Source organism: Amblyomma maculatum, chromosome 7 (genome assembly GCF_055883805.1).
Source record: "Amblyomma maculatum isolate TAMU_Amacu chromosome 7, ASM5588380v1, whole genome shotgun sequence".
Taxonomy (NCBI): domain Eukaryota; kingdom Metazoa; phylum Arthropoda; class Arachnida; order Ixodida; family Ixodidae; genus Amblyomma; species Amblyomma maculatum.
The window spans coordinates 118,781,751-118,809,731 of NC_139350.1; the positions used below are offsets into that span (position 1 = coordinate 118,781,751).

Here is a 27,981-nt window from a genome sequence, read left to right on the forward strand (position 1 = left end):
CGCAAGCTTCGTTATTTTATCGGCTGCGCTGGCAGGTATAAAACCTGAGCTGCGCGCTCAGGACGTGGACCGATCGAAACGGGCTGCACGTGAGCATGTTACAACACACTAGTGGGATGTCATCTTTTCCTGCTTTTCTAGACGCCGCTGGTTTGGCAGCCGCTTGGTTTTGCAGCGTGAAACACGCATCTCGGGCGCACTAGACAACCGTATTGCTCTCTGCACTAAGCACTACCATTTCGTACGACTGTGAAAAGTAGTTTCGGTAATCATGTCCGTGTCTTAAATCCAATACACAATGGTAAATGCAACCTACGTACAAAATGTTTCAAAGAAAGTATTGGCACAATAGCGTTCGTTATGCATGCATTGCTCCTTCTCCCGTGTCCTCCATCGCAGCATAAGCTTATCCTTCAAGTTCACAAGGCTCCATAACGCGCAAAACAACCTTGCTGTTTTAGGTGATAGCACATTCTGTGAGCTAACTCCCAGTCAGAGAGACGTACAGTAATGCTTTACATAATGCAAATGACCCTTGTAAAGCCGATTAGGACTGCAAACGAACGGTCGCATACACGCGTATACCTTGATTCCGTGCGTGTCTACGACGGTACGCTGGCTGCAGAATAAGGCATGCAACAACATGCTGGCATCATTCCGAATAGAGCTTGGAGCTAACAGCGACTGCTGTGATGCTAAAAAACTGAAACAATCGCTTGTGAGTATTCCAATGCACCTTTCGGTGCATGCACGGGTTCTATGAAGGCGCACGTTGACAGCGTACTCGATGGGAGGCGCGGGCGGACTGAGCAAAACATGGCCGCCGCACCCAGTTTCTGTTTCTTTCACTAGATGGCGCTAACTTTTGTAAAGCCTCTATTGCAGATTGGAATGACTCGCTGTTGCCTGTTTCCATTGATTGATGTATTGTTCATTTGTAATATCGTTGTATTTTACCACCCTGCTTGGACCTGAGCAAGGTCTGCAGTATCTAATAAATAATAAATAAATAAATAAATTGTTCATTACAACGATATTTCAAAATACCTAATGATTTTTGCGGTCCCGCGGGAATCGTTATATCGAGATCTGACTGTAGCTTCTTGTTTGCTGTGTTGCTCTTTTAAATTTCACAGCCTTTCAGTGTTGTAATACTTGTTTGGAGTTACCTTCAAAACGTTCCTGCATTTACAAATAAACAAACAAACAAACAAAAGATTCCTGCAAGCAAACGCGAATATTTGTCACAAAAAGTGAGCTTCGGACCTGGTGCTAAACCAGGCGAGGCATGGACACGTGCCTTGCGGCTTCTCCGTTGGTCGTAATATTTGGTAGCAATATGCTGGTCGTCGAACAAGGCAGTCAGCTACTGGGCGCGTATCGCGTAGTATGTTAGGCAGAGGATGCAAGGCTGAACGAAGAATGTGTGGGCTAGCTAAGACAGGAAACATCAGGTGGCGGCTACAGGGGCGTTTCTGAGAAAGCGCCGCTTAGCGTTGCGTTTAGCGACACCGACAGGTACGGGCGGCATCCTGCGATAGAATTTCGTCCGCTTCCCTTGCCACTCCGCTGAACAGGATGCCCAAAGCACGGGCGCATATACAGTGGCGCTGCCGAAGACCGGAACGATAATCTTTGTTCTTGGATTGTGTCCGTATGTTCATTTTTGATGGAGACAGAGTAAACGTCGGATCAGGAGGGGATGGTAGCAACGTACAGGACTGCTCATATGTTCAGTGGTGCCAGAGATTGAGTTCGAAGACGAGTTCTATTCATGCGAAGTGTTTGCAAACTGCCAAGCTATCAGCAATGCTCAAACCACGAAATGAACAATGCGCGCCTGTATTCAATATATCTTCCACTCGATATTAATAAGCTAATTTTTTGCCGCAAATAGTCTGTTTTGAATTGTTGTAAAAGGAGTGGGGCTATATTTTGGTTCTCTTGGCACTCACGATTGCCTACGAACGAGGCACCCTTCCATGCCAGAATCTGGCAACCAGGTAAAATATGCAACTCTTCACATAAGTATTGGCCATATTCAGTGTTCCTTTGCCGTCACAGAAGATCAATACATGTGTTGGCAATGTCATCGATGGCGTTCCTTAATTCTCCTCGCACCCCCGATCCAGGTAAAAAGGAGGGTGATTAAAAAAGAAATAAAAAATAGTAAAAGGGCAGGGATGGGAGCGAAGTAGGTGGCGGCGCGAGCATAGTGAAAGGAGAGACGTGCCGCAGCTACTACGTCGACACTCCCCCTCCCCTTCCTCTTCTCTCCTTTCACTACTCGCGCGCCGCCACCGCCCCGCTCCCATCCCTGCCCTTTTACTATTCTTTTATTTCTTTCTTAACCACACTCTTTTTACCCGGATCATCCCCTTGCCAGCTTCGTCTTTCCCTTTTAATTTTTTTCGGCGGCGGGTCAGCGTGGTACGCCTCTGCGCTTGCACTCACGATCTGGAAGGCCGCAGGTCGTTTGGCCTGGTAGGCTTTCCATAATAGTGTAAGCGAAACTGCGCGCACGCACGAGCTTTATACTGCTTCTAAATTTAAAGAAGACCTCTGCGAGGTGATTTTGAATCTCGGATAGTCTTCTACAACGCGTCGCTTTATGCAGGAAAGAAGACTTCGGTATTCGCATTTGTACTACCTTCTCCAAAAGCTTCCCGTGCCCGGCGTAATTGCAAGGTTGGCCACAAATTATTGATGTTCTCCTCCTTTGCATGCTTGCGTCTAAAACTGACATCTGCTGTCTTCCACAACCTAAGTAACTGTCCACTTCACCAGTACTCCTTAATGTATGGCATGTTCAAGCACTTGCCGATTAAGAATATTTATTTTTGTATTTAGTTATTCGTTTATGTAGACATAATTCTAAGTCCATTAAAGATTGTAGCAGATGGTAAGCATATAAACAGCATGTTAGGAACGCATAATGATATGACCATGTATGCAAAGCACTTCGATAATATAAAACGCATAAACTGCAAAACTGGTGACCACTACTAAATAAATAATAAAATATGAAGCGATTGTTTTTTTTATAACTGGCACAGAAAGGAATTGTACAGATATTACAAAAAACAAACATGGATGTACTGTTATCATATTGTGCGCTTAAGTTACTAAGACTAGGAGCAACAGAACCCAACGGGTGACATATTGGCGGAACATGACCATAGAAGAAATCATATCATGCAAGACATTCTATAATAACAAAAAGACGCCCTCACGTTAACTTCCCTCCCACGGCTAGCAAGTAGGAGTTTATGAAGACAGTAAAAACGTACTATTCTGATCAGACTGTTGATTAAAGGAGCACATTTTAACGCATTTGTAAGGGTAGTAACCCCCCCCCCTCATATTGTCGCACTTCAACATTGAATTTGTAAGGACGAAGATGATAGCGCCGAAGCTAACGACGACGTAGATGCCGAACAGCTGGCGCGCGAACTGAGAGCTAGTTATTATTATTATTATGAGAAGCATATTGCTAGAGGTAAACCACAGCCCTTCGTGACGGTTGCAAGCCGTGCAAAGAATGTGGAATGCTACGTCACACCACATGATACGCTGACGTCACGACAGAGGAGAGGCGGGGGTCCAGCTCGCGCCGTCGGCTGCGGTTGCACGCCGTGCGGACCACGTGGTATGGTGACGTCAAACCACGTGATACGCTGACGTCACGACAGGGGAGAGACGGGGGACCGGCTCGCGCCATCGACTGCGGTTGCAAGCCGTGCGGACCACGTGGTATGGTGACGTCACACCACGTGATACGCTGACGTCACGACAGAGGAGAGACGGGGGACCGGTTCGCGCTGTCGGCTGCGGTTGCACGCCGTGTGTACCACGTGGTATGTTGACGTCAAACCACGTGATACGCTGACGTCACGAAAGAGGAGAGACGGGGGACCGCCTCGCGCCATCGGCAGCGGTTGCAAGCCGTGCGGACCACGTGGTATGGTGACGTCACACCACGTGATACGCTTACGTCACGACAGAGGAGAGACGGGGACCGGCTCGCGCCGTCGGCTGCGGTTGCACCCTGTGCGGACCACGTGGTATAGCGCAGGCTCATATATAAATGGGAGACGACTGCGCTCGCCTCATGTAGACCCTCACAAAAGATGACGATGCCTCCAGGGAGTGCAGCCGAGCGGTGGAATGAAAAGCGAAGGCTGCGGAGTGCTGCAGAGAGCCCAGAAGAGCAGGAAGAACGTTTGGCCAAGGAGCGTGCTCGGCATGCGGCTCGGCGACAACGATGCTCCACTGATACGAGCAACGTAAAAGCACGTGTAACCAAGGAAAGAAAAGTTTAGCCAAGTGTAACCTTATAAAGCCGAGTTTAGCAATCAATATGCTTCGCATCTGACCAGGCTTAACCAAGCTAAGCCTCAGCCATTTTATTATTATTATTATTATTATTATTATTATTATTATTATTATTATTATTATTATTATTATTATTATTATTATTATTATTATTATTAATAATCAATCAATCTTTAAATAATATGCGCAGGAACAACCATGTGGTCTTCGTGCTGTAGCACAAAAAAGTGCACACACAAGCTTTACACACCAAGATAGAGCACAAAACAACTAACAAATACCGCACAAAATGAAATTGAGACGAAATGAGTCACGGAGAGCAAGAAATCAATGAATAGCATGTCTTGTATACACGGTGAGAGTATTGTAGAGCACATCACGAAAAAAGAAAATCGATAGATAGAAGGGAAAAAAAGAAATAAATGCCATTGACTATAGTAATAAAGAAGTATACATAAAAAAACACTGGAGGCGCAACAAGTGTTTGGTATCTAAAACACAGGCTAGCAATAGAGGAAAGTACAATAAAGGAATTAAATTGAACGCGGAACAGTAAGATTCGAATATACAGATTAAACCTAAAATATAAATAGGAAACGGATAAAAAGCAGTTCAAGATACTGACAGCATTGAACAGGATAAAAAGCAAGTGAAGTAAATACAATTATTAGGCTAGAAAGCGGAAGTTATATGTGATAAAGTACTCTTTAGAATACAACGCTACGAACATCCAATATAAATAAACAGATCGAGTTTTGGTAGATGTCAAGGTGAGGACAAAAAGAGTTAAACAACCACGGCATTCTGTCCAGGGAGCAATGGGAATGAAGAGACGGAAACCAAAGCTGGAGCCGTGCCTATGCCACCGCCGGTCTCGAGGGAGAGCGCGCGCTCTTTCTTATGGCCTTCTCAATCGCCGCGGGAACAATGGGAACGTTTCTTCTTGAGTTACGCTCTCCGCCGCCGCAAGTGGCGCGACCTGCTCACTGTTCGCTCCGCGTCTGCTTCAGCGTCGGCGGGTGGCTTTTGCCTGGTTTCGCGCTGTCGCTCGCGAGTTTCGTGACCAGTGCAGCCCCGAAATGAAAGAACACAGAAGTTAGATGCTGCAGCGGCATGTCGTCAACGTACTACACACGTGAACGGATGTAAAAAACGTTCGACAAGCATGACATACATTGCGGCATGGTAGCTACTTTTCTCCATTTTAATCCGAATTTCTCCGAAGCCTGTACAAGAATAGGAACAAAAAAAAACTGAATGAGCAGTGATCACATCAAAGCTTCTTCAAGGCTTACATGACAGCAACTCGTCTGCAACAGCGAAACCGCCTTCCAGCGCTAGATGCGAAACCACCCATGTAGCACCCAAGAGGAAAAGAATTTCATAAAAATGTAATGTAAATTGCAAAATGCTTGCATGATATAAAGTATTAGTAAAACAGTCAAAGTAAATGTTTTAGGGTTGAGTTTTAAGAGTTATTACAATTCATATATTAGCCAATGTGTTGTATTTTAAACATTATTTTAATTTCGCAGATAAAAACAGTTTTAATTAAATTTTTACATGCTATTAAGCTTATTATGAAAACAATCAGAATGGTTTGATATTCATGACACCACTTGTGCTCAAAGCGGTAACAAAAGGCCAATAAATGATGAAGCTGATACTCGATGCAGTGACTTACAAATGAGTTCACCCCGCTGCTATATCGAAAGTATGCAAGAAACTTCTAAAGCGTTAAAGAAGGACACTCTCACAGAAGACTCATTTCAAGCCCTATATAGCGACCCATTAAGACTCTCTTCGGGCAAGTAAGGTTAATGAGCGGAAGGGAATGACATATGCTAGACGCGGCGGCTGTAACAGCTAGCGGCACATGACTACACTGTCAAGACGGACGTTTCATCTGAGAGCAAAATCAAGGCACTGAAGAAAGTGATAGCATTTCCTACCATCCCATTTCCCACTGTGATATTCCGGTTTACCTTACGCCGCTGGATATATAGTTTAGTTAATCAACTTCGGGTGTGATGCTTGCGCTATTCTTGAAACTAGCGAAAGAAGCAGCCCCATATAGCACACTCTTCGAGGACAATATTCTAGTGGACTGCATTATCCGAAACCAGAGCTTATTGCCCTATTGGACAAGCTTTTTTTTTCGAAAAAGCTGCCGTGCATCTACTACACAAATGTTCTCAAAGTACTTAAGATCCTGATTCAGTCAGCATTTCAGAATTCAACTCTGAGTTGCCCGAAAGGAATTGACAACAGCTATGTTATTATGTCCGCTTCTTTGATATTTGAAAAATTTCTCAGAATTCTTCTCAATTATACCAGGAATGTGACAGAGAAGACCGAGAGGCCAACTCCTTGTGTGCACACGCCGTGCAGGAAAATTTTGAGACTGAATTTTCTAGACGCAGGTCGCATTTTGATGAATTAATGAATATGTAGTGCAATGTGTAACTCTAAAGGACAACTTTTTTATTGTTTGCCGCTCTTTTCGATTCTGCTTAATTGTTTTTGCCCGTTTACTTGAATAAAAGTAGTCGCGAGACTATATATACATCTTCGGTCTTTCAACCGACTGATATGTTTTGAACGAAGCTAGAACAGCCCACTCCACTAGAGAAGTGAACTTTTTACTATATGAGTAAATGTTTGTTCTTGACTCTGAATCTGAGACGCGCCATGAATTTTTGCCGGTGCCTCCTCTGATCTAAACGGAAACGGTAGCGGTTGACAGAATCTCCACCCAACACTTCACCATGTACTCACGTCAGGTCGCGCTACACCTGCTTAAAACATTCAAAGGCACATTGCATAGCCTGTTAAATTTGTTTTTGTGCAAAACATAGGGGTAAAAAATGTTGAAGTGTACCCGAAACTTCATTCGACCGTGCACGGCCGCACTGACGAAGGTGCGCGCTCGCGTGAGCGGATTGTTGACTGTATTTTATTCCTCATACACGATAAATGTTCGATGTTGATGACGGACTTTGTATAAACCATAAGAGGCGAAATGTCAGGACCCGCCGGTTGCAACTGACGCGGGCGAAGCTAAAAGCGAGCGCGCGTTTCCCTTGCGCGTGAACGGCTGTAGCGGAGGAGCAGCAGTGGGGCTGTGGCGACCCCACCGAGGCGCGGCGGGCGGTGGAAACAGACCCCATTGGAGAGGCCGTAAGACTAGTCTCTTGATAATCAAGGGGCTGTACGTAAGAGAAGAGAAGCGCGCTCTCCCTCGAGACCGGCAGTGCCTATGCGCATCCGCGCTGCGCACGGCTGTCTACGAAGTCTGCGCAGCCCGCTCGCTCGGGAGCTCGTGCTACAGGCAGCCGCACGTGCACGCGGAGCGGGAGAAGGAGAGTGAGGACGAGGGGAATGGTCGCGCGTCTGCGCGCTCAAAGCCGGCGCTCTTTGCCAGTGGGGTTTCTTATTTTTACTTTTTTCTGTGCCCTGGCTGACATGGAGGCTGCCTGGAGGCACGTTTTTTATCGGTGCTTTCGAAAGTGAGAAATTATTATTAATCGCCGCGGACATTGTTTTCGGAGAGTGCTTGTTGGCAGGCTCAGACATTTAAAAAAAGAACATGAACGCGAATTCGCTACTCGAAGGCAGAAGCAAGCGACAGGTATTTTGAAGGACTTGAGGCGGCACCTCTTGATTCTGTTCATGTTGTTCAGAGTATGAAGGGTCCAGCCTTCTCGTTGAGAAATGATACGCGTGTACACAGCGACAAGTCTCCGGCCGCTGGTTGGGGAGCTTCCTTTCTATTTGTGACTGCTCACTTCCAAAAGGCCTATTCAACTCTTTGGGGACAGACTTTTTAGGCGGTGCTACCGGCGCCGTGGTACCTGTTTTCGGCACGTTTAGGACGCGTTCCCTACAAAGACACAAAGCATGCTGCCTTACCCTTTGGTTCCTGCTGACAGCGGTCAGGTGGCGTTCACTCTTGCGGCGCTGCCATCCGAAATCAATGACCTATCTACGTTTAAGGATGAGGGGTTTCTTAACGACCTAGGTAACTGACGAGAAGCCGAGGCATGCCATTTTTGTGGCAGTTTTCTCTCTCCACGAGACGAAGAGCCAGGAAAAGCCTGACGACTTTCCATGTAGGCGGGGGCATCTCTCCATGGAAACCTTTGTCGTCTTAATTTCACAGCTACGCTGTGCAATTCCTAGTTCAGTTATCTCCTCTAGCGAATGCGTAGTTTTGAGCTCCCGAAGCAGGATCGCGTATGAGGATAGAATGATTGACGTATGTGTTTTTCCTTTATAAGCTCCAAGTGATGGCATTAATGACGTATATCTATTTCTTGAGGCCGACTTGGTTCCACGATGGTTGCTGCGACACCACCAGTTACAAACAGAGGTGCGAGATACGAACCTAAAAAAAAAGCCGCCAACCATCCCGTTACCGTTTCAACACGCGTTTTATATAAAGCGCGCCGTCACTTTTCATTCCAGTTCTTTTCGTCTTCTTTTTTTTTTTTTTTTTTGCCCCGTTTGTTGGAGCGCGACGGCGTCCAGAACGCGGCCGGAGAAGGGGAGAAACTATTGAGCGCGCGCGCGCAAACACATTTTGGAAAGCAGCTCGGAGCAGACGACAGCATGCTTTTCGATGCGGCGGGTAGTAGTCGACGCGGCCGCGCTGCGCGGAGGTTTTGACGGGGTCTCCATGGAGGGCGCTGACGCACTGTAAAATCTAAAGTCCCTTGGGGCTTTAGTAAAATCTTGGGTGCCTCGATGCGCGCCCGCTCTCCGGAGAGCGGGCGCGCATCGAGGCACCCTAGTAAAATCCCTTGATAATACGAAAGTAGCGACTTTCTGTGAACTTTGCCGCCGCTCCGCGCCCCCTCACAGATCCTCCTCTCTCAACTCACCCATCGGCGCTCTTCTCAACGGTGATTGGCTCCGCGGGCCGTCGCCGGGAGAAGCGCGCGAAAAGTTTGCTCATTTTGTGTTTTCATTTTTAGCCGGCGCCATTTTTTAGGCAGCCGCCGTTTGTAGGAGTGAGCTCTAGCATTCCGTGCTTGCACTTCGCGCTATTCGCGCTGTTTTAATGCAGGGCTATGCCCAGCTGCTGCATATTTAATTACACAAGCTGTCGTGAAAAAGGCTTCATTCTTTTCGCAATTCCGAGCGGGAAGAAGGACACCATTCGAATAAAAAAGTGGTTCAACAAAATCGGCCACAAGAACATCACCGCGACGAAGACAAGTCACCTCTGCTGCCTCTGCGACGCACTGTGCATTTGTTCCAAGCGACATGAAACTGCTTGCAAGCGCATCACAAAACTGTTAATTACACTTAATTCACTGATCATTTTGCGCCGTTATGCGCGTTATTGTTTTGACTTCATGATTCCGCTCAACGTGCAATATAATAGCGGCTGCTGATGCATATAATGCGCATACAACAGCCGCTTTAATTTCTGAACTAAAGGTCTCGCTTTTCAACGCTAACGCGTGCAATGAGGGAGATTGTTAATTCATTAATAGGCTTATGTCGCAGGAGCGTGTAGAGGACTCTTCCGCAGAACTTGTCCACAGAGTGTATATATATCCGCACATCAAAATTTTGTCTCTTTAGACCCTCGAAATTAGACCTCGTCCTAATCTGGCAAAAATTGGTGTCCAACCTAATTTTAATATTGCGAATTTACTGGTTATGTCCAAATTTCGGTGGGCCTCCCACAGAATGTAGCCGAAACCCCTTAAATTTGACCTCATACAAAGGTGGCAAAATTGGTGACCAACCTCATTTGCGTATGGCGAATTCAAGGGTTAGCTCCAAACCTAGGTGGGCCATTGTCAAAATTTAGCTCTCTGGACCCCTGAAATTTGACCTTGTCCGAATTTGACCAACGTTGGTATCCAATCTAATTTGCGTATTGCGAATGGAGTGGTGACCTCCAAACCTAGGTTGCCTATTCCCAAAAGTTAGCTCTCTAGACCCGCGAAATTCGTCCTCGTCCAAATTTGACCAAAATTGATGTCCGACCTATTTGATTATGGGGAATTCTGGGGTAATCTCCAAATTTAAGAGGACCACCCCCGAAATGTGGCCCTCTGAATCCCCAAAATTTGACCTGGTCCGAGTTTGACTGGAAATTGGTGTCTATAACCTAATTTGGGTATGGGCAACGCCGTATTCTCAAACGGGCCTCATACTTAGGCCACAAGTGGCACTTTCATAAGTGTACGTAAGTAAAAGATTTAGGCAAAGATGAAGTGCGTTTCGAAAACCCGCCTTTACGTACCAAAAGAAACCCATATGAAAGTTCCACTTATCGTGGTGGAAAATAGGCCTGGGAACGAGGGTACAACAAATTTTCACGCTACGTACATTGCAAGTTTTTTGATAAATAAACAACTTCTAGCAACTGTAAACATGAAAGAAGTTTTGAATCTCGCGTTTATGGAAGTTTGACGCAAAATTTCGAAGCACTATTGCTATTTTTAGCCAATCGTCATTTTCAGTCTGGACACATTGTTGCTTCTGTTCTTTCCCGTTTCTGTATAGTTTCTGTTCTTGCTTTTTGACTTCGCGCATGTTTTTGCTGCTCTCCTTTTGTTTTTCTTCCTCCTCGAAGTCAGCTGATTTCGCCGAGTATTTGTTTTTTTTCTGCAATGGCATTAAAAAGAAGAAAGATTAACTTTACTGTAGAAGAGCGAGCGCTATTAATTGATCTGGCGACACAAAAGAAAGACATAATTGAGAACAAGCACACCGACGCGATTTCTGTGCACAAGAAAAAAAAAGTGGGAGGAGATCGCCCTTCACTTCAACAGCCGGCACGGTGTGCAGTCTCGCAGCAGCCAGCAGCTCCGGAAATGCTCGGAGAACCTCAAATAAAAGTGGCGTAGAGCTAAGGCCAAGGACACAAAGGAGTTGTTCCGTACAGGTAAGCTGCCTTCTCATCACATGCTAATAACGCCACAGTTAACTTGCTTCTCTCTAGTGTGTCCATATATCTTAACGGCTACGCATTCGAGTGCAGTTGTCAGAAAAAATGTATCCAGCTGACCTGACGTTAATGAAATTTGTTCTTGATTTTTCAGGTGGTGGCTCAGTGGTACCGTCATCTCTGACGGAGGAGTTAGAAAGGGTTGGCGCGGTGGCGTCGCATATGTCTGTGAGGATGGAAAATATTTTTTACAGCGACCGCGCGCGACACGCCGGTGCCGGCGGTACCATGTGGAGCCGACAGAGCCGAAGCAGCCTCCGCGGACGAATGTACGGCAGCTGTGGCAAGGCTGTTGGCTCCAATGCAAACCGCAGCAATCGCTGCATTCAATGGAAGCGAAGCTTGTGAGGGTTTGCTCGTGCATTGTGTATTATGCGCACTTACCCATATATGTTCTGCATTGGGTACGTCTGGCTGACAAAATTAAAGCATTATAATAAATCAGGGCAGGATAAAAACCTGCACTGTTTCTGTATATTCCCTATACTTGGTCTTCCGAGACTGCAGTATCTTCAAATATATAAAATAAAAAAATAACGTCTAGCCTTCTGTAAATTCTGCACCACTGTTGCAGAGCGTGCGAGTGAGGCGAGAAGTGGCTCCTAAATTAGTGTAGTGATAGCAGTTGCTGGCAAAGCTGGTCTCGCTCTTTTGGCCTAGGTTCAAAACCGACTGGATTTTTTTTTCTTGAAGGAACCATCCAGGCAAAATTCCAAGAATGCAGATAGTACTGCTTCTCAATGAAAAGATCAGGTAGCATAAACACATTTTTATTTAAGGATACCATGTGTAACCCACACCAAGCAGGCACTGCAGAGCAATAAAATCATTTCAGGCAGCAACCGAAGAGTCGGTTTTGATTCATCAACCGTGCAGGGAACATAGCAACTGCATCCAGTTGTAAATGAGGATCAATTCTAAATGTTCAGTTTCTTATACATTGACTTGAGTATCAAAATGAGCAAAATCAAATACCACACTGTGGCATTATTTGCATATGCACTGGCAATGCATCTACTGACAGCGTGTGGGTGTTCTATACTAGACCCAACACCCTGCACTACTTGACTGAGAACAAATTTCTCGGCAGTTTCCTAAAGTATTAAAACCAGAAATACCTAAAAAGGCTACCATACACCACACCAACTTGTTCTCTATCTTTGTCATTCTGCATATCAGCATAAATAGACTTTTAATGGGATGGTGTTGCATATAGCTGCTAATACAATTTCTAGGAAAATGTAACTCATGTTTCAAAAATTTCACAGGCATGGCCTCGTGCTCGTTAGCCAAAAGGTAACAAATTGAAGTGTATTAGGCTGAAGTAAATAGTGCATTTGCATTAAAATACCTTTATAATGCTGTTATCTGCATGAAAGATAAGCATGTGACTGGCCTTTGAAACACATATGCAGCTCCAGTATTGAAAAAAATGGAAATGACGAATGCTGCAGTGCAAGTTGCTGCACAGCTATCATTCTGTCATGGCATTACACTGTGTTGTTTTTGTGTTATATATCATGTAAAATTATCCCTAAAAAAAAGACTGCTCATGGCACCATGCTTTATTATGCACTATCCACAGCAAGGAGCAAGAACAAAAAAGTCCTCATAGCAAGATATTCTTTTCCAGATGCTGATGAAGCAGGCTTCCTCTATGAGGGAAATACAGAGATATGCCTCAACAACAAAAACCCAACAGACGGACCGGGACTGCAACCAACACGGCATTCCTCTCCACAACCGATTGCTCCGACCACGGCGTTACGACAAAATGCTGGCTCCAGCATCCCGAGCGCTAGCACAGCCCCACCCAGCAAAGCCAACAGATGCTGAACAGCTCTCGAAGAAGAGCTTGAAGCATGGCTGCAAGCTCTTTCGGATGAAAAGCAGCAAAGGCAAAAAGAGCACCTTCTTCGCATGCAGATGATGCGTGCCGAAAAGAAGGAAAAAAAGCAATCAACAAACAAAAGTTGGTTAATGCACAAACAAAAGCTGCCATTTTGCAGCTCCAGTTGCAGTTGCAGCAAAATAAAATAGAATAAATGACTGGCTAAGCAAAAAGTCAAGTTCAGGTTATTTGATCTGAGTACATCTTGATTTTGCGGCAGCAAGCAAAGATCCGTCTGTTTTAATCCAACCTCATTCTTTGCAGGAGCCTTCGTCACGAGAAACTTGCAATAACATACATTATACAATGAAACCCTGTGATACTTCAAGACGTTGGGTATGGTAACTTTTTGTCAATCAAGGATCAAACAAATCCAAAGAATCACTAAATGAAAAAGTTTACTGTAAGCTTGTCTCACCCTAGATCGATGATATTGAAAACCAAATTACCGTCCTTTACAACATGTTGCATCCGAAGGGTTACAATATATATTCTGAGTTTTTTGTGAGGATGTCTTCCCATAAAGTGTTTGACTAATAAGTGAATAGAGATGGTATGTAGCAAGCAATATTCCTTGCCATACATATACCCTGGCCCTCTATGGAAATAGACACACAAACTTCAGATGACCCTTATGGGGACGAAAGGTGCTGCCGAACAATCCGGTCATAGACTCTGAATCCAATTTGGGTGTCCTGTGGCTGTGGCTATGCAGCTGTCCCCACAGTTGGCCCAGCAGGATGCAGAGCAGGAAAGGGCAGTGTGATAGTGGATGACTGGACATTGGGATGGATTGGATCCTCCAGGTGCAGGCTCGAGTTGTGGAGAGCGGCACATGATGTTATTACCAGCGCAGAAGTGGATGTTTTGATCTGATATTTCATATCACGGCATGAAAAGCACCTTTTCCAAGTACTGAAAACCCTCTCTACACTGTTTCGGATCCTCTTCTGAGAGGTGTTGTACTTAAAAAAATATGCGTTGTCTGAAATACTACAGTGGTCAATATAGCATCAATGTTCCACACAATGCTATTTAGTTGCAGCTTACCTTTGCTCTGCACTGTTCTTAGGTGCCTTAATTGGAGTCATAAGATAGTGGCGACACGCATATCCAGAGTCTCCTAGCAAGATTCCTGGCCCAGTACCATCTTCGAGCAGGGCTCTAGCATGGCTGTTGTCAAAAATGCGGCTGTCGTGGGCTGAGCCAGGCCAGCTAGCGACGTCTAGGAATTGTAACCGAGGCCCTGTAATTGCCTGTAACATGGAAAGTGCCAATGTGGTCAGTCTTTTTCTAGCCTAGAACAAGGGCAAGCAGCCCACCTCAACACTGCTACAAGCAACAAGCCACTCTCAAACAGGCAATATATGACAACGTCTTTATCAATACCATTCACAATAGTACTACGTGATCTGAACACTTGTTTGCAAGCTAGTTAACCCAAGTCGAGCTATAATTTCTGAAGTTATACAAATGTCTGACGCTAGGTTTCCCAAAAACAAAGTGAAGGAACTGTTGTCAGTGTCCAGTGGCTGCTTATGAAACAAAGATGCCCTTGCTGTTGGCCTGTTTCTAGCCTTTATTTAGGTTAGGAGACACATCTCGACACGGCTAAAAGCAACAAGACACTCTCAACACAGACAATATATGACATCTTATCACTAGCATTCGCAATAGTACTGCGTGATCTGAACACTTGTTTGCAAGCTGGCTAACCCCCGTCGAGTTATCATTTCTAAAGTTATACAAATGTCTGACACTTAGTTTGCCAAAAACAACGTGAAGGAACTGTTGTCGATGCCCAGTGGCTGCTTGTGAAACAAAGATGCCCTTGCTGTTGACCTGTTTCTAGCCTTTATTTAGGTTAAAAGACACATGTCAACACAGCTTAAAGCAAAAAAACACCCTCAACACAGACAATATATGACAACATCTTTATCAATAGCATTCAGAATAGTACTGCATGATCTGAACACTTGTTTGCAAGCTGGCTAACCCCCGTCGAGTTATAATTTCTAAAGTTATACGAACGTCTAACGCTTGGTTTGCCAAAAACAAAGCGAAGGAACTGTTGTCGATGCCCAGTGGCTGCTTGTGAAACAAAGATGCCCTTGCTGTTGGCCTGTTTCTAGCCTTTATTTAAGTTGAGATAAAGCTCGACATGGCTAAAAGCAACAAGACACTCTCAACACAGACAATATATGACAACATCTTTATCAATAGCATTCACAATAGTACTGCGTGATCTGAACACTTGTTTAAAGCTGGCTAACCCCCGTCGAGTTATAATTTCTAAAGTTATACAAATGTCTGACTCTAGGTTTGCCAAAAACAAAGTGAAGGAACTGTTGTCAATGTCCAATGGCTGCTTATGAAACAAAGATGTCCTTGCTGTTGGCCTGTTTCTAGCCTTTATTTAGGTTAAGAGACACATCTCGACACGGCTAAAAGCAACAAGACACTCCCAACACAGACAATATATGACAACTTCTTTATCACTAGCATTCACAATAGTACTGTGTGATCTGAACACTTGTTTGCAAGCTGGCTAACCCCCATCGAGTTATAGTTTCTAAAGTTATACAAATGTCTGATGCTTGGTTTACCAAAAACAAAGTGAAGGATCTGTTATCGATGCCCAGTGGCTGCTTGTGAAACAAAGATGCCCTTGCTGTTGGCCTGTTTCTAGCCATTATTTAAGTTAAGAGACACATCTCGACACGGCTAAAAGCATCAAAACACGCTCAACACAGACAATATATGACAACATCTTTATCAATAGCATTCACAATAGTACTGCGTGATTCGAACACTTGTTTGCAAGCTGGCTAACCCCCGTCGGGTTATAATGTCTAAAGTTATATAAATGTCTGACGCTTGTTTTGCAAAAAACAAAGTGAAGGAACTGTTGTCGACGCCCAGTGGCTGCTTGTGAAACAAAGATGCCCTTGCTGTCGGCCTGTTTCTAGCCTTTATTTAGGTTAAGAGACACATCTCGACACGGCTAAAAGCAACAAGACACTCTCAACACAGACAATATATGACATCTTTATCAATAGCATTCACAATTCTACTGTGTGACGTGAACACTTGTTTGCAACCTGGTTAGCCCACGTCGAGCTATAGTTTTTGAAGTTATACAAATGTCTGGCTCCTGGCTCTAGGTTTTCCAAAAACAAAGTGGTCATACTGCGGTTGACGTCCAGTGGTTGCTTGTGAAACAAAGATGCCCTTGCTGTTGACCTGTTTCTAGCCTTTATTTAAGTTAAAAGACACATGTCAACACAGCTAAAAGCAACAAAACACTCTCAACACAGACAATATATGACAACATCTTTATCAATAGCATTCAGAATAGTACTGCATGATCTGAACACTTGTTTGCAGCTGGCTAACCCCCGTCGAGTTATAATTTCTAAAGTTATACGAATGTCTAACGCTTGGTTTGCCAAAAACAAAGCGAAGGAACTGTTGTCGATGCCCAGTGGCTGCTTGTGAAACAAAGATGCCCTTGCTGTTGGCCTGTTTCTAGCCTTTATTTAAGTTGAGATAAAGCTCGACATGGCTAAAAGCAACAAGACACTCTCAACACAGACAAAATATGACAACATCTTTATCAATAGCATTCACAATAGTAGTGCGTCATCTGAACACTTGTTTAAAGCTGGCTAACCCCCGTCGAGTTATAATTTCTAAAGTTATACAAATGACTGACGCTAGGTTTGCCAAAAACAAAGTGAAGGAACTGTTGTCAATGTCCAGTGGCTGCTTATGAAACAAAGATGTCCTTGCTGTTGGCCTGTTTCTAGCCTTTATTTAGGTTAAGAGACACATCTCGACACGGCTAAAAGCAACAGGACACTCCCAACAAAGACAATATATGACAACTTCTTTATCATTAGCATTCACAATGGTACTGCGTGATCTGAACACTTGTTTGCAAGCTGGCTAACCCCCGTTGAGTTATAGTTTCTAAAGTTATACAAATGTCTGATGCTTGGTTTACCAAAAACAAAGTGAAGGATCTGTTGTCGACGCCCAGTGGCTGCTTGTGAAACAAAGATGCCCTTGCTGTTGGCCTGTTTCTAGCCGTTATTTAGGTTAAGAGACACATCTCGACACGGCTAAAAGCAACAAGACACTCTCAACACAGACAATATATGACATCTTTATCAATAGCATTCACAATTGTACTGCGTGATCTGAACACTTGTTTAAAGCTGGCTAACCCCCGTCGAGTTATAATTTCTAAAGTTATACAAATGTCTGACGCTAGGTTTGCCAAAAGCAAAGTGAAGGAACTGTTGTCAATGTCCAGTGGCTGCTTATGAAGCAAAGATGTCCTTGCTGTTGGCCTGTTTCTAGCCTTTATTTAGGTTAAGACACACATCTCGACACGGCTAAAAGCAACAAGACACTCCCAACACAGACAATATATGACAACTTCTTTATCACTAGCATTCACAATAGTACTGCATGATCTGAACACTTGTTTGCAAGCTGACTAACCCCGTCGAGTTATAATTTCTAAAGTTATACGAATGTCTAACGCTTGGTTTGCCAAAAACAAAGCGAAGGAACTGTTGTCGATGCCCAGTGGCTGCTTGTGAAACAAAGATGCCCTTGCTGTTGGCCTGTTTCTAGCCTTTATTTAAGTTGAGATGAAGCTCGACATGGCTAAAAGCAACAAGACACTCTCAACACAGACAATATATGACAACATCTTTATCAATAGCATTCACAATAGTACTGCGTGATTTGAACACTTGTCTGCAAGCTGGCTAACCCCCGTCGAGTTATAATTTCTAAAGTTATACAAATGTCTGACGCTAGGTTTGCCAAAAACAAAGTGAAGGAACTATTGTCGACGCCCAGTGGCTGCTTGTGAAACAAAGATGCCCTTGCTGTTGGCCTGTTTCTAGCCTTTATTTAGGTTAAGAGACACATCTCGACACGGCTAAAAGCAACAAGACACTCTCAACACAGACAATATATGACATCTTTATCAATAGCATTCAGAATTGTACTGTGTGATGTGAACACTTGTTTGCAACCTGGTTAACCCACATCGAGCTATAATTTCTGAAGTTATACAAATGTCTGGCTCTAGGTTTTCCAAAAACAAAGTGGTCATACTGCTGTTGACGTCCAGTGGTTGCTTGTGAAAAAAAGATGCCCTTGCTGTTGACCTGTTTCTAGCCTTTATTTAAGTTAAAAGACACATGTCAACACAGCTAAAAGCAACAAAACACTCTCAACACAGACAATATATGACAACATCTTTATCAATAGCATTCAGAATAGTACTGCATGATCTGAACACTTGTTTGCAAGCTGGCTAACCCCCGTCGAGTTATAATTTCTAAAGTTATACAAATGTCTGACGCTTGGTTTGCCAAAGACAAAGCGAAGGAACTGTTGTCAACGCCCAGTGGCTGCTTGTGAAACAAAGATGCCCTTGCTGTTGGCCTGTTTCTAGCCTTTATTTAAGTTGAGATAAAGCTCGACATGGCTAAAAGCAACCAGATACTCTCAACACAGACAAAATATGACATCTTTATCAATAGCATTCACAATAGTACTGCGTGATCTGAACACTTGTTTAAAGCTGGCTAACCCCCGTCGAGTTATAATTTCTAAGGTATACAAATGACTGACGCTAGGTTTGCCAAAAACAAAGTGAAGGAACTGTTGTCAATGTCCAGTGGCTGCTTATGAAACAAAGATGTCCTTGCTGTTGGCCTGTTTCTAGCCTTTATTTAGGTTAAGAGACACATCTCGACACGGCTAAAAGCAACAAGACACTCCCAACACAGACAATATATGACAACTTCTTTATCATTAGCATTCACAATGGTACTGCTTGATCTGAAAACTTGTTTGCAAGCTGGCTAACACCCGTCGAGTTATAATTTCTAAAGTTATACAAATGACTGACGCTAGGTTTGCCAAAAACAAAGTGAAGGAACTGTTGTCAATGTCCAGTGGCTGCTTATGAAACAAAGATGTCCTTGCTGTTGGCCTGTTTCTAGCCTTTATTTAGGTTAAGAGACACATCTCGACACGGCTAAAAGCAACAAGACACTCCCAACACAGACAATATATGACAACTTCTTTATCATTAGCATTCACAATGGTACTGCTTGATCTGAAAACTTGTTTGCAAGCTGGCTAACCCCCGTCGAGTTATCATTTCTAAAGTTATACAAACGTCTGACACTTAGTTTGCCAAAAACAACGTGAAGGAACTGTTGTCGATGCCCAGTGGCTGCTTGTGAAACAAAGATGCCCTTGCTGTTGACCTGTTTCTAGCCTTTATTTAGGTTAAAAGACACATGTCAACACAGCTAAAAGCAACCCCAGTCAAAAAAAACAATTGCAAAATTCCCAATTGGAAACGATTGAATTTTCCAATTGGAAATTGGCCCCCATTTGGAAAATATCCAATTGGCCCAATTGGGAAATATCCATTTGGCCCAATTGGGAATTATCCATTTGGCCCAATTGGGGATATCCAATTGGCCCAATGGGAAAAATACCCAGTTGGAAATTCGTGCTGCAATTAGTAGGTTGCCGTGACCCTGCCAAACCAGAATGAAAAGGATTGAGTTTGACCCAACAGGACTAACCCAGACAAGGCTATCTGAAGGGGGCATGTAGGCAGTAAAAAAATACTAGTTGCTTGATTGAGGTATATGCAGATTTTATTGCATAAATGTGAGCAAAAAATCTCAGCTGGCTTTACTTGTTTTCTGCCCTGGAAAGATAAGAAAAGATACATGTGATGACACAAGGAAAGATAGCTCTGTCAGGTCTTTTGGTGCAACTGTTTAACAAACAGAATAGTAGTAGCAAACAGCTACAACTGCTGAAACAAATGAAAATTTCTTAGTTCAACAGTCTGCACTGACAATACATATGACTATAGCTTTAATTACATTATGCTACAGTTACAGAGTTGTGTTAGCTTAAGTTTATTCCTACAGGTATGTGAATTCAAATACATACTTCTTGTACATCCTGTCGATGTCTGCCAGCTTCTCTACCACATAATGGTTGAACTGCTGAAGCGATGACTCCAACATGAAGGAAGGAACACCTCTCTTCCTGAGGCGCTCCTTGAAGCACTCTGTAAAAGGCAGGAGAATAAAGGGAAAGCAGTGGAACATGACAATATATTTTGGCAGGACTGCATAATAGCTGAGATGATGCTAAATATATCCTAGGCTCGCAATCACCCAGCATAGGTGAAGTGTTTAGGAAGTATGCCTTCGGGCATTTCACTTGAAAGCTGTTAATTCTAAACCACTGAAATTATTAACAAATCAAACTCAGATTTTACATGACAGCTGGTTACTGATAATCGCAGCTTTAGCATGCATGTACTCTGTAGCAGTAAAGCTAACAAACAGTTCTTATTAATTCAGCATGAGCGTCATTATTTCACATAATTTCCAATATAAATGTAAACTTTTTCAGAGGTCATACATGGGTTTATTTTAGCACCCCGTATTTAAATAACTGAGCACTTGGCAACAAAAGCAGCAACAACATAAAACAAATCTGGATCAATGTAGTTGAGGCACTGTAGAACTAATGATCCTATCTGCAGTACAGTTACTTACCACGCACTGCTGCCACTTTCTCAGGCGTCAGTGGCAGCTTCCTTGGTCGGTCGGGAAACCTGGGGCAGTGCTTTCCTGTAAATGATTACAAGGACGCAATAGTTTTAAAGGAATACTGAAAGGAATAAAACACAAGTTTTATTTACCCTGCAGTGACCGGCCTTGTAAGCTCGCTGTGCCCCACACAGCTACCAGCAGGTCTTTAACAAACATGCTGTCCTTTGGGCGCAGCTGTATCCGCTTCCAAGTTTCAAGTGCGATGAATAGGCCATTGCCCACATCCACCTTAATAGAAAGGCATAAGTACATAACAAAATTTACATTCAGCTTTATTTGACAAAATACTTTTGCAGGTAGTTGATTTTCTCTCATTTCTGATAAATGCCAGGTATATTTTTCTGCACAAAATTCTTTATACGAACTGAAGGTGGCTTACTTTCTCAACATTCTCGGCTGCAGGAAGAGGAACAGACTGCTGTCCCAAAGGGTGTACATCTGGTAGGCAGACCTCTGCCACAGCTGGGGGCGGTGTACTTGTGTCCGAGACAGCTTGTGCCACTGACGAAATCTCTGCAGGCTGCAGCGGTTTCACTGGCATGGCTCGATCTGCAGATGCACAAGATAGTTTGAGACCAACCTCAAAACAGTCAAAACATTATACATGATAGCAAAAAAAAAAAAAAAAAGATCCATCCATACCTTTTGCACTTGACACCTTTGTGGCTGAGAGAGTGGCTTGTGCCACTGACGAAATCTCTGCAGGCTGCAGCGGATGCACTGGCATGGCTCCATCTGCAGATGCACAAGATAGTTTCAAAGACCAGCCTCAAAAACAGTCAAAACATTATATATGATAGCAAAAAAAAAAAAAAAATCCATCCCTACCTTTTGCACTTGACACCTGTTGGATGAGGAGTGCTTGAATATTTCTGTTTAGTTTTCGAAGCTCTTGCAGCTCCTCCTCCTGCGCTGCAACTTTTTTTTTTAATTCTTTGATTTGCTGCAATGCATTTTGAAGTGCGTTTTCTTCACTGTCTTGCTGTGCTGATGCATCTGATGCTTTAAGTGCATTTTTTTTCTTCGTCAATATCGACAGGAGATGGTCATGTGCATGCTCCTTCTTTTTTTTCTTTGGCGGCTGAAATGCAGTATACATAAGAGAAGGGATTTTAGGCTAACATCTTAAAGGAAAATGAACAGGAGGCACATGCACACGAAAATGATCGACACACCTCTACGGGAACGTCCTCTTCACTTCCTGACTCATCAGAGTCGAAAATGCGTCGCACCCTGATACGGCGAGACTTTTTTTTTCTTTGGATGTCTTCTTCTGAGTCTGAAATGCAAATTCAGTTGAAGTTCAAGAGGTTAGTTCATATAAGCATTGCCCTGTAAGGAAATCATGCATAACAGGCCAAGGATGCATGGCAAAAACCCAATTATCATGCAAGGAACTACATGAACACTATACAACTCATTAAGTCTTCCATATTTTTCCTGCAGGTTAGCTAAACAGCCTGAAATATTCAGGTAGTTCATAAAGGCCAACCACATTCATTAATAAAGATTGCGCAAAATATTTTTACATACACACCTCCAAGGAAAAGCTGGCTGACAAAAACTGATGTCTAGCTAGTCAAAATTTGGCAGTTACAACAGTTGAGTATAATATATGAAATGCGCGGAGTGCCACGACATCGCAGGGGATACACAGACACAACTGCGCTGACGTGGAGCACGCTTCTTTCAAGAGTTCCATAAAAAAAAAAAAAAAAAAAAAAAAAATGATGGTTCTTCACATAAGCGACCCGTGGCATTTTTTGCTGTTAACATATGTGGGACGTACGCGCGTACATGACACGATCGAGCTTATAATCATGTAAGTTTGCTCCGGATTATCGCGCGCGAGCCCTACTCGCGATATATTTTCATAATGCACGCAGGTACAGTACACGTTATAGGCATTTTATTGTACACATACGTAGCTGAAGTTCTAGAATGTTTACACGCGTGCGTGAATGTGCACAAATTAATTCTCACACAGTAGATCACACTTGCATGCATATGGGGACGGCACTAACAGCTAGCCCAATAGCTTTCATATACACATATCCAGCATTTGTAGCTACCAAAATATTCAATTTCGAGCACTTACCTCCCACAAGCAAAATGCGGGCGCGATAGTAGTCCGACCCACCGCTTTCGTCCGTCCACTTCACCATAAAAAACGCGGACGAGAAGTCCTCGTCGGGAGAAAAGTTTTTGATATCGCTCACTGAGACGATAGCATGCCTTTTATCGTCTTCATATCTGACGTAAGCATGAGTGATCATTGTTATTAGCTCACACGTGTCTGGCAGAGAGAGCGCGTCAAAAGTTCTCCAGCCACGTGCCACAAGGTCCTTGGCCACCAATCACACGCACGTGCTACACCCAAGACCGATTTATCACCATCTAAGGACGAGAGCCTGGACACAGTAGGTCGTGGCCAGGACTACACCCATAGAGTTAATACAAAGGACGGTCGTAAACGGTCGTGAGCTCGGCTTGGCTGCATTTGCGGCTTGGCCGGTCACATGACCGGAGCAGCCTGCGGCCTGCGCACTTTACGCCGCTGGAAATCTTCGCAAAGCCCGGGCGCGATACTTTTGACACAGCGTTTTACGTTTGGCCGCAATTTGTTAACAAATCGCACTAATTTTCTGGGACACACGTAGCGACGTGTCTTGCGCGCCGTCTTGCGCCCACGTTTCGCGCAGTCGTTCAAATCCACCGCCATCGCGCAAGATGATCGAAGCCAATCCATCTCTTCCTTTACCCAAGACTCCATCTTGCTAGTGTGTTTTGGTGGTCCCTGTTACTCCTCGATCGCCGAAAGCACGTCGTTTCCTGCAATCTTTCTACCACAATGGATAGTTCGAAAAAGAGAAAGAAACGAGGCTCATACAAGATGTATTTCGACCCCAGCTCGAAGGTTAAGATACCGCGGCGTACAGCGAGCAGACTAAGACAACTTGAGGTAAGCGCCGAATATCGTTTGTGTGTGGTATAGCTTGGTGCGGCCTTTTTTTTTTTTTTAATTTGCTAACCTAATGTTGTTTTATAGGAACCTGGAACAACAACTGAAGGACAAGCCACTGTAGAGATCACAGATCGAGACCAAACACCATCAATGCCGGCGCTGCCCAGCATGTGGGCAACTGACGGCAGTCAACCTGACTCGTCCGGCGATGTCCAGCAGCCTGGAATTAGTGCGCATCTGCAGGGGTTCCCAAACGCCGAACCAGTAAGAATGACTCCATGCACGCGCCTCGCAGCATCAACCGCAGCGGTGTTTCATTGAAATGGATGTGTCCTACACTCGTAAATATAGCTTAAAGATAAGAGAAGCAAAACTTTTTGACTATATAGTAATACATTTCGTGCGCGCAAATTGTGTTGGCGGCGAGAGTTAATTTATTTTCAGACTTGCTGATAGCTAGGTGCCTGTGCGGTGAGTAAATTGTGAATTTACTTAATTGTAGGTTGCTTGTGAAGACGTGGACTGCCTTCGTGATGCCTCACCGGAATGGTCACACACAGTTGGTGAAGGATCATTTACCCAGTGCGCCGAAATTGACGCTTCTGTGCAGCACCCAAGTCCCCAGCCTGGTGCACTTGAGAATAACACTGCAGACATTGGACTGGTAAGAATCGGTGCTTTAAGGAGATATTTAAAGGAGTAAATGTGGCAATTGTAAACAAAGTGCTGAAAACCTTATAATTAAAGGGTCAATTTCATGAGTACCAAGTTTATAAACTTGCAAGCTTAGTCTAAATATCTGGCAGTTTCTCAAGCTGCATCACTCCTGTCATGTATTTATGCTGAGCTAATTCTTCAGGTCGGCAAATGAACTGCCATAGCCGGTTGTGGTTAACAAAATGCTTTGGATTATTTAATATTACTCCTGTGTTAGGAGTGTACGTATGATACCTTAGCTCAGTTGTCAGAGATTGAGAGGAGGATATAGGGGCCTGGTAAAAGGAGAGAATGGTGATTTCTTCGAAGTGTCAGGCAAAAGTAATAAACACATATTTGTTATGCAGGACCATCGCTCCACTGGAGAAGCAGACACTGATGATGCAGGACTTGCCAGCATGTTTCAAGCCATCATATCTGAAACAGTAGTTGTGTCGAAAGGCGACATGCTGATGATGGTGCTGAAGTATGCACTTCGTGTAAACTTAACTTTCAGTGCCCTTGTCAGCCTCACTGAAATGATAAATTCTTTTTTTGTGTGCCCTGTTCTGCCTCACTCGAGGTACATGTTGAATAAGGTCTTTCAGGGTAGTGGTGCCTCAATGACATTTCATTTTTTTTGTCCAGAGTGTGAAGTGTACATTGGTACTGCTGCTCAAGGCAAATCTGTACAGTGTCCTAAGTGCCAGCAGGCATATGGGTCATCTGGGTTAGCAGATACATCTTTCTTTGCCCTCCTGGATGTACCCTCACAAGTAAGCAAAGTGCTGGAAGGATGTGAATTTCTTGATTTGACAGAGCCTTTGCCCCAGCCCAATGGCACCTTGTGCGACATTCAGGATGGCACAATGTACAGGAACTTTGTTGTTGCCACCGAAAAAGCTGGCCATAGGATCAGTTTTTCACTCAACGCAGATGGCACTCCCATCTTTAAGTCTAGTGGCACCTCGATCTGGCCGATTCAATTGATTATAAATGAGTTGCCCCCGAAAGAGAGAATGAAAAAGTTAATATTGGCCAGTCTCTGGTTTGGACGAGACAAGCCCCATATGGGCATCTTTCAAGGTGCCTTTGTGGAGGCTATGAATGAATTATCGGAAAAAGGTTTTCATCTTCATCATAAAGGCACAGAAAAAAACTTTAAAGCCTTCTGCATTTGCTCTGCTGTGGATTCTGTGGCCAGGGCACCCATGCAGGGTCTTACTCAATTTAATGGATATTATGGCTGCAATTGGTGCCTTCAGAAGGGGGAAAGAGTCGGCAAGGCAAATAAGTATCCGGTTGTGGCTGGGGATGTTATTGAGAGAAGCGAAGGACAAATGGTTTTAGACATGGAAGAGGCAATTATGAACGGCAAGCCTGTGAATGGCGTTAAGACTGTGTCCCCACTGATCAACATGCACCAGTTTAATATAGTCTGGAGTTTTGTACCAGATTATATGCATTGTGTACTGTTGGGTGTGGGACGCCAGTTCTTGGAAATGTGGTTAGGTTCAGCAGGTTCTCCATTCTACATAGGTCGGTGCCAACCTGCTATTGATCAGAAGTTGATGACCATTGCACCACCCAAAGATGTGAGGCGCATGCCTAGACCAACCAAGGAGAGGAAATTTTGGAAGGCAAAAGAATTTGAGAATTGGGTGCTTTTTTACAGCCTGCCAGTCCTGGATGGTATTCTGGAGAGAAGATACCTTCGGCATTGGGCATGCTTGGTAGAGGCTCTGCACATATTGCTCGAGTCCAAAGTGTCACTTCCTGACCTTTCTACTGCAGACAGCCTTCTTTTGGACTTCCATGTCCACGCTCAAATCCTTTATGGGAAAGATTGCATGACATTTAATATGCATCAGCTCCTTCATATTGGAAAGAGTGTGAGACACTGGGGTCCACTGTGGGCTCACTCAGCATTTCCCTTTGAGGCAGGAAATGGCACTTTGAAGGAAGCAGTGAAGGCTGCCAATGGCATCCCCTATCAAGTATGTCGCATGCTGCAGATTGACAGTGTTGTTAAAGAGGGTCTTAAGCATGCCACACTTCAAAGTGCCATCCAGTACTGTGCATCGCTGGATGCAGCAGCATGCACTCAAAAAAGTGTTACCAGCTCAGATGGGTTGCGTTTTTTCGGACGTGGCATACCATATGTGGTGGCACCCAACTCGGCAGGCAACCAGGAGCTGCTTACAGAAAGTTGTGTTGAATATGCACGCTTGTGCTACAACGGTAGCATATTTACTGGCAAGACATATGCTCTGAAACGTAAAGCCAACAACTCTGTTGTGCAGCTGTCAGATGGCACATTTGCAGTCATTTTGAAACTTATTAGCAGTGGCTCGGCATTTGCCCTTCTTCAACCTTTGCAGTGCACAGCTGTTAAATATGGCTCAGTAAAGCTCACTCATCTGTATAGAGTTATTTCTTTATCCCAAGAGCCTTTAGTTGTCCCCTTTCATCATGTCAGTAAGCTCTGTGTATTTATGAAGCTGGACAAAACATTTCTTTCACCTTTACCAAGTACATTTTCACTTTAAATGTACATTCATACGACAGTGCTGTGATGGTTTCATGTCTAGTTATTTACCTTTTTGTTTTAAATTCTCCATAAAATGCATGTGTGGAAGTACAAAAATAGTAAAAATAGTACTAGTTTCATTATCAAAGTGGCAACATGTAACACACCGAAAGGAAGGGAGGGAACTGGGCTTGCAGTCCAGCTGAGAAAAACAGTTTATCACAAGTGTCTGGTGGATTAAATTTTGGCATTTGATGTTGATTGATTTGATTTGTGGGGTTTAACGTCCCAAAGCAACTCAGGCTATGAGAGACGCCGTAGTGGCATTGATGTTGATTGATTTGATTTGTGGGGTTTAACGTCCCAAAGCAACTCAGGCTATGAGAGACGCCGGCACATTTGCAGTCATTTTGAAACTTATTAGCAGTGGCTCGGCATTTGCCCTTCTTCAACCTTTGCAGTGCACAGCTGTTAAATATGGCTCAGTAAAGCTCACTCATCTGTATAGAGTTATTTCTTTATCCCAAGAGCCTTTAGTTGTCCCCTTTCATCATGTCAGTAAGCTCTGTGTATTTATGAAGCTGGACAAAACATTTCTTTCACCTTTACCAAGTACATTTTCACTTTAAATGTACATTCATACGACAGTGCTGTGATGGTTTCATGTCTAGTTATTTACCTTTTTGTTTTAAATTCTCCATAAAATGCATGTGTGGAAGTACAAAAATAGTAAAAATAGTACTAGTTTCATTATCAAAGTGGCAACATGTAACACACCGAAAGGAAGGGAGGGAACTGGGCTTGCAGTCCAGCTGAGAAAAACAGTTTATCACAAGTGTCTGGTGGATTAAATTTTGGCATTTGATGTTGATTGATTTGATTTGTGGGGTTTAACGTCCCAAAGCAACTCAG

General features: G+C 43.9%; 2 protein-coding genes across 3 annotated transcripts; one reads left to right on the plus strand and one right to left on the minus strand.

Annotated features, from left to right (window-relative positions):
• Positions 1 to 19,560: 19,560 nt before the first annotated feature.
• LOC146184549 (BEN domain-containing protein 5-like) lies at positions 19,561 to 23,353 on the minus strand. The gene is made up of 9 exons (XM_084609421.1): positions 22,977 to 23,353; positions 22,054 to 22,157; positions 21,707 to 21,959; positions 21,521 to 21,613; positions 21,258 to 21,427; positions 20,968 to 21,106; positions 20,822 to 20,896; positions 20,205 to 20,325; positions 19,561 to 19,953 (listed from the first exon to the last, which is right to left on the minus strand). Exons 1-9 carry the CDS (start codon positions 23,152 to 23,154, stop codon positions 19,938 to 19,940), a joined length of 1,149 nt encoding a protein of 382 aa, XP_084465547.1. The 5' UTR covers positions 23,155 to 23,353; the 3' UTR covers positions 19,561 to 19,937.
• A 35-nt stretch (positions 23,354 to 23,388) lies between these two features.
• LOC146184550 (uncharacterized) lies at positions 23,389 to 27,456 on the plus strand. 2 transcript variants are annotated; one of them, XM_084609419.1, is made up of 4 exons: positions 23,389 to 23,840; positions 23,928 to 24,107; positions 24,346 to 24,507; positions 24,908 to 27,456. In XM_084609419.1, exons 1-4 carry the CDS (start codon positions 23,730 to 23,732, stop codon positions 27,086 to 27,088), a joined length of 2,634 nt encoding a protein of 877 aa, XP_084465545.1. In that variant the 5' UTR covers positions 23,389 to 23,729; the 3' UTR covers positions 27,089 to 27,456. The 2 variants fall into 2 exon arrangements, with proteins under 2 accessions (XP_084465545.1, XP_084465546.1); XM_084609420.1 differs by lacking the exon at positions 23,389 to 23,840 and adding an exon at positions 23,852 to 23,862.
• The last annotated feature ends 525 nt before the right edge of the window (positions 27,457 to 27,981 follow it).

Coding starts and splice junctions, on each gene's coding strand:
- LOC146184549 (XM_084609421.1), bottom strand. CDS start 23,154: ATGATCACTCATGCTTACGTCAGATATGAAGACGATAAAAGGCATGCT. Junction 21,960..22,053: donor AAGAGGACGTTCCCGTAGAG/GTGTGTCGATCA, acceptor ACTGCATTTCAG/CCGCCAAAGAAAAAAAAGAA. Junction 21,614..21,706: donor ACAGGTGTCAAGTGCAAAAG/GTAGGGATGGAT, acceptor GTGCATCTGCAG/ATGGAGCCATGCCAGTGCAT.
- LOC146184550 (XM_084609419.1), top strand. CDS start 23,730: ATGGATAGTTCGAAAAAGAGAAAGAAACGAGGCTCATACAAGATGTAT. Junction 23,841..23,927: donor GCAGACTAAGACAACTTGAG/GTAAGCGCCGAA, acceptor GTTGTTTTATAG/GAACCTGGAACAACAACTGA. Junction 24,508..24,907: donor ACACTGCAGACATTGGACTG/GTAAGAATCGGT, acceptor TTTGTTATGCAG/GACCATCGCTCCACTGGAGA.